The following is a 6,527-nucleotide window of genomic DNA, read 5'->3' as shown; positions in this document are numbered from 1 at the left end:
ATTAAGCATTATTAGAAAAAAAGAGAAAAAATAGCACTCCAATACATATTTTAGGTGACAGATTTACCATGTCTATGATATAGCTTACAATATTGAAAAATATGCCTCAATTTGATTTTTATTATATGCAGCTATATTACTATCTTCATTTAATATACATTTATATTATTTCTATCTATCTAATACGTTGAATTTTCTGTTTGTTTCTTCCTCTCATCCTAAAATAGTTGATACTTACTGTGATACCATGGATTCTTTGTTTTCCAGGCTAGTCTTTGGTCTCCCTCTCACTTTCCAGTTGCCTATATATTTAAAAATAAAAATAATCATTTAAAATTGTATTTTCCTCAAAGATGGTTCTACAAAACTCTGTACCATTTATCAGTATTGAAATAGTTTTGAATCCCTATCTGAGATCTGGGAGCAGTCACTACTTAAGAATATCTTACCACCGAGAGCACCTCTTAACTAGTAAGAAAGACTAATATGAGAGAAAGCAAAGTAATATAAGTTTACCTGGAAATGAACTCAGATCATATTTATATTCATAACATTATTAGCTAAATCATTTTACACTTTTTTTACCATTCATATTCTGCCCAGTTTTTCCACAATAAAGTCATCTAATATAAGAAAATTCCTTTAATATGTTTAAATATTATCTGAATTATGTGACTATTTTATGTGTTACATATTACTTCAGCAATTTTACAAAAACTTTTCAAAATATTTCTATGAAATGTATTCTCTTTTAATTAGTATTATGTTACCAACTTTAAATACGTCAATAAAATTCTTTAAATATTTGAATAAAATTCATTTCATTTTAATTAAGATGGAGGGCATGGATGTAAAACTCAAAGGCAGAAATTATTTTATAGCAATTTCCATGAAAGGAAATAAACCAATTTTAATATTTATTTTATTCTTGAAGCATATTTTCAGATATTTGTAAGGTTATTTAATTAAAAAAATTTTTTTGTATAGATTAGCCATGGCTATATCTAGATTTTTCAGTTTTACTATTATATATTAATTTCTAATCTTTTCCAACTCTGGCTGCCTCTCAATTTATTTAAGTGCCTTAAAGCTTAACTACTCTCCTAAATTTCCATGCTATGTTTTAATAAAATAGTGTGCGCAAAATTCTTTGAAATATATAAATATTAAAAAGTAAAGTAATAATATTTAATACATATTTAATAATTAAGATCAAATAGTAAAAGGAGGTAGATAAACACTAACTAGAAATCATTTCTACTTAAATTTACCCTTAACACAGTCCAAGTTATTTTAAGATTAAAGAAATTTATTATTCATTATATTGATCATTAATATATTACATTTTAAATTTCCATATAAAGATAAATATATAATCGGAATTATTACTAGTTATATCACCATAATGTTATTTATTGATAAATTACTATGTAGGCCAACTAATTACAAAAGTAATGAATCTTAAATATGAAATTAATATACTCATCGCTTGTATAGTCCTCAGTTCTCCATTTTTTTCTTTGGAAATAAACTTTTACCAGTGTAGCAATCAGTACACAGAGAATAATGAAAAAAGGAATGAGTAAGAAAAATGGCCATCTCGTAGGTTTGGAATAGTAAACATTCTCAATATAGCGCCTGTCTAGGAGAGAAAACACCAGCGATTTGAAAACAACTACCAGGAATATAGCAAAACCATTTCTGCATTTTAATATGACTATTAGAATAAAATGTTTAAACATTTAATAATTTTATAATTAACATATTTTATATGAAGTGGATTAGTTGACATCATAAGTGCTCAAAGTTAGACTTTTCTCTTACATAATAGTCCTATATTCCTTGCTTGTTTATTAAGAAACTTCTATTCCATGTAGTCTCTTTTCAGATCTGTCTCATAATACAGACGAAAAGGATTACATAGTGTGATCCCAGGAAGAACTGAATTTTCCCTCAATACTCAATTTTTTTTTGTAAGAAATATTGCATATGTAATACCATTTCAATGAAGTCCAAATTCTTTTATTGCATTGGTATTTATTTTCATGTTTCATCTAAGAAATTAATTGTTTATCTCAAGGTCGTGTAGACATTTCCCGTGTTTCTTTCAAGAATAGTTTTAGCTTCTACATTTAGATTTATCATCTATCCCACATGAATTATGAAGTAAGTTGTAATTTTGAGATTCATTTGGCCTTATGTGGATGTCCAGTTGTTAGAATACGATGTTTTGAACTGACTTTCTTTTCCCTTTGAACTATCTTTGTACTTTTGTGGATTACTGTAACTATATACTAATTCTATATTATTCTAAATTTAATATAAGGCAAATAGACTAAGTTGTCCTTCTTTGTTGTACTTTTTCAGAGCTCTTTCGCTATTCTAAGCACTTTTGTGTGTATTTTAGAATCAAATTGTTGATATCTAAAATGTTGCATGCTTTTATGATTGGTTATTTTTATCTATAGATTTAATTTGGTGAGAATTGACATCTTGGCAATAATAAACTTTCCAATAAGTGAGCATGGCATATTTCTCCATTTACTTGTATGTTTAGCATCTATCTGCATTTTTGTTTTAGTTTCAGTCTTGCACATCTTTTGTTAAACTTATTCCTAATATTTTATATTTTGATAGTATTGTAGATGGTACTGATTTTAAGTTGGTTTTCATTTACTGCTGCTAGTATATAGCAATACTATCCATTTTTAAACATTTTCTTTGACCTTTTGAAAGGTTTTTATTACTTCTAGAAGTATTTTTGTAGAGTCCTTAGGATTTTTGATGTAATTAACTATATCGTCTGCAGTCTAATTTCATCCTTTCTAATCTTCATGCTCCTGATTTTTTGTTCTTTACTTATTGCACTGGCTAGGACTTAGGGTAAAATATTGACATGGTGAGAGCAGACTTCATTGCCTTGCTCTCAAATTTTGGAAAAAACAATGTATTTTATTATAAGATATATTGGCTAAAATTTTTTTGTTGATGCCTTTTATCATATTGATGAAGTTTGCTTCTGTTGCTAGTTTGTTGCCTTTAGAAAATTCATAAATAGCTGTTGAATTTTGTCAAATGACTTTTATGCATCAAAAGAGAAAATGATATACATTTTAAAAATTCTTAATTTGGTGAATTGAACTGACTTTCAAATGAATGCTTACATTTATGTTTATGAAGTATATTGTTCTATAATTTGTTTTTTGTTAACTTTCTTTCTGGATTTGGCATCAGGGATATGTTTTCCTCATACAGCGAGGTGACAGGAGTCACTTCCACCACTACTTTTTAAAATGGTATTTCTTCCGTGCAAAAACTTGCCAGAATTAACCTGTGAAACCATATACGTCTGTATTTCTTGTTGCTGTTATTTTTGTTGGTGGTGATTTTCAAAAATCACAAATGCACAAATCATGAAGTTTCGGCTTCTGATTTCTTGGTTATACCCTATGATTTATAATTCCTTTTCCATAAGGAGTAGCCCTTATAACCCTTTTTACATTAGAGTAGCTTTATCAGTCTACTTTTACCCATAATTGATTAGGACTTGAAGAACATATGTACTATCTTGACCGTTTTCAGAGTGACTGATGTAATTCCTTAAAAATGTATGGATTTCTTGTGTATTAAATTAAAAATACACCCCATTAAATGAAACTACACCCACAAATCTTTTTTACATAAATCTGTCTATATTGGACTCTGGTGAGGCTGCTATAAAATAACCTATTTAAGATTCATAGTAGCCTTATTGTTTGAGAGTTTTTAAGAGGCAGTCCAGTACAATACTTAGAAGGCTTTTTGTATATTGATAGATGAAGGTGTCTAAGAGGCATCACTCTAAGATTTTCTGAGGTCTTAACAGAGGGGTTTACATACGCTTGACAATTTTTAATCTGAGATCAAATTTTATTGCTCAATATCTCAAATTTAGCTGTTAGCCATTTCTTTCTTTAACAATGTTTTGCTGGAAGAATTCAGGAATAAAAATTAATTTTATTTTCCAACCAAATAAATTCTAGCTCTTTTCAAGTAAAATAGACATTTTACTTGAAAACTGAACTGTTCCTTCATTAATAATTACTATCGTCTTGTATTTTATCATAGGTAACTTAAGTCACCCAACCTGGAAATCTTGCTGACCAGAACCGTGAATTCTACTTTCCACATTACCACAGGCAGCAAGGATGCCACACAATTCACTCCTTCATAATAAATGTCCTCATTTCTCCAACTTCTAATAACATGATTTTAAGCTGTCTTTGAATTGCTCACCAACAGTCTTCTCGAGACAATGTCAACATATATCAATGGTCTTCAACAGTTTCCTGTTCTACTTTCCACGCACCATCCAATTCCAAAGCTAATGGCACATGTTTTAGATTCTTGTTACATAAATATAAATACACCATCTGGTACCAAATTTTGTGTGTGTGTGTGTGTGTGTGTGTGTGTGTGTGTGTGTGTGTGTGTGTGTGGAGAGAGAGAGAGAGAGAGAGAGAGAGAGATTGTGCAAGAAAGTATCCCTAAATTTAGTAACTTAATCATTTAATTTTAATTTTGTGTGTTATGAATTTGGGGAGGGCTTAGTTGCATGGTTGTATTTTTATTTTTATGTCTCAATGTAGTCAAATTTCATATACAGCAGATAATTTTCAACAGAATGAGTGTTCCAATAATGAGAGTTCGAAGCATTAGTATTCTAAAAAACCCAATCAGAATCTGCAGGAAGACCATGGAAGTCTCAGAATCTCACTTCTGTATATTTTATTGCTCAATCACATCACTAAAACCAACCTGGATTCTAGGAAACAGTCCTCTTCTCACTGGGGAAACAGCATGCATGTGCATGGATAGAAGCAGTTAATTGCTGTTAATTTGAAGATAAGCTGACCGTTCCCACTAACATAGAAATAGCTTGGTGATACATAAGTATGTTATAATGTTTTTTACTTAATCTATTACTGTATGGTCTTAAATACTATATTTCAAATGCTGGAATGAATGTGGAAATGTTACAAACTAAGTCTGGCTCAAAATCTGCTTGCTTTGATTTTCTGTAAATATAGGTTTTTATATAAAAGAAATCTGGTCCTAAGCAACACTGGATCTGCCAGCTTGCTCTAAAATCCATCTCTAATTTGAACCAAAAAATGTAGAAAATTATATTTCCTAAGCTCCTTTAACCTTTGGTCTTCTAGTTAGATTTGGCTAATGGGATTCACTGGATAAAGTTTGGAGGATAAGAAGACAGAAATTGCCATGGTATTTAACCCTCTCTGTCTCCAGCATCTGCAATTGTGTCCCTGTATCCTCTACACCTTCACCTCATGCTGGAGAGTACCTCTACCTGTGTTCTAGACCCTAGTATATAGCCCTGACCACAGTTACATGTCATGCAAGATGGCTTAGATTCTGGTTCTAGTAATAACATCTCCATTTATTGTGCCTTTAGCCCTAAGGAGTGGTAGTGGATTCCTGTGTTGCTAATCTCTGGTTGCCTCACTGTTCTCTGATTGGCTTTTATCTCTGCCGTTATGTGTTACCCCATGCCTTGTATTGAATTCCTTCTGTATGAAAGGCTAAAGTGATTTCTATTTTCGTGCCTGGGCCTTTACTGACATACCTTATTTACAACATATATTTAATATGTTATAACACATTAGTTTCTGGAAGGAAAACGTAAATTAAATAGCCATGAATGGTGTATTGTTTTATGTCCAAACATAATCTAAATATAAATCGGTAGACAAAATACTTATTTTATTAAATTTAATACATGAAAATGTTATTTTACTTATAATTTCAATTGAAATCAGTATCAATCAAGTATCAATCTATACTTACCAGGTAAACGGTCTGGTAGGCCTGGTACTGAGGGTGGAAAGTTACCACTGTCAATACTCCCACCTTCCCATGACTCTAGTGAAACTTGGCAATTTGGAGGTAAATATGTAGGGTTACAGTGACAGTGCCTTTTATTATTACATAGCTGAAACAGGAGAAATATCATCTTATAAAATAAATAGCTAAAATTATTTGTGTTCACTTAAAATTTTGAAATAATAGCTAGGTCAGATAAGGCTGATTTTCTTACGTGGTTTATGAATATGACTCTGTGTGTGTGTGTGTGTGTGTGTGTGGTGTGTTTAGTTGTGTGTTTGCTTTCCAAATATCAGTCTCAATGATTTCTATTCTTGTCTCATAGTGCTGATACTTACACCTTGATTGTGGCATTTTTCTGGAGTACAGTCATAATTCAAGAATGAAGAATCTACACATTTCTTATTCTTGCAAACCTAAAAAGAAGATATCCCAAAGTAAGTTAACTGTACCACCATCTGTATTTGGCATCTAATTAAAAGGATTCCTGGGCTTCCCTGGTGGCGCAGTGGTTGGGCGTCCGCCTGCCGATGCAGGGGACACGGGTTCGTGCCCCGGTCCGGGAGGATCCCACGTGCCGCAGAGCGGCTGGGCCCGTGAGCCATGGTCGCTGAGCCTGCGCGTCCGGAGCCTGTGCTCCGCAA

At 31.7% G+C, this 6,527-nt stretch overlaps 1 protein-coding gene across 1 annotated transcript in view; it reads right to left on the bottom strand.

The window, feature by feature from the left end:
- Positions 1-268: 268 nt before the first annotated feature.
- Positions 269-6,527, bottom strand: part of ADAM2 (ADAM metallopeptidase domain 2) — a 70,965-nt gene continuing 64,706 nt past the window's right edge. The window contains exons 17-20 of the mRNA XM_028481664.1: positions 6,222-6,299; positions 5,848-5,992; positions 1,483-1,642; positions 269-302 (exon numbers count right to left, since the gene is read on the bottom strand). Coding sequence (XP_028337465.1) covers positions 269-302; positions 1,483-1,642; positions 5,848-5,992; positions 6,222-6,299 — 417 coding nt within the window. The remainder of the gene's footprint in view (positions 303-1,482; positions 1,643-5,847; positions 5,993-6,221; positions 6,300-6,527) is intronic.

Source organism: Physeter macrocephalus, chromosome 20 (assembly GCF_002837175.3).
Source record: "Physeter macrocephalus isolate SW-GA chromosome 20, ASM283717v5, whole genome shotgun sequence".
In the NCBI taxonomy this organism is placed as follows: Eukaryota; Metazoa; Chordata; class Mammalia; order Artiodactyla; family Physeteridae; genus Physeter; species Physeter macrocephalus.
This window is presented reverse-complemented; position numbering and strand designations above follow the sequence as displayed.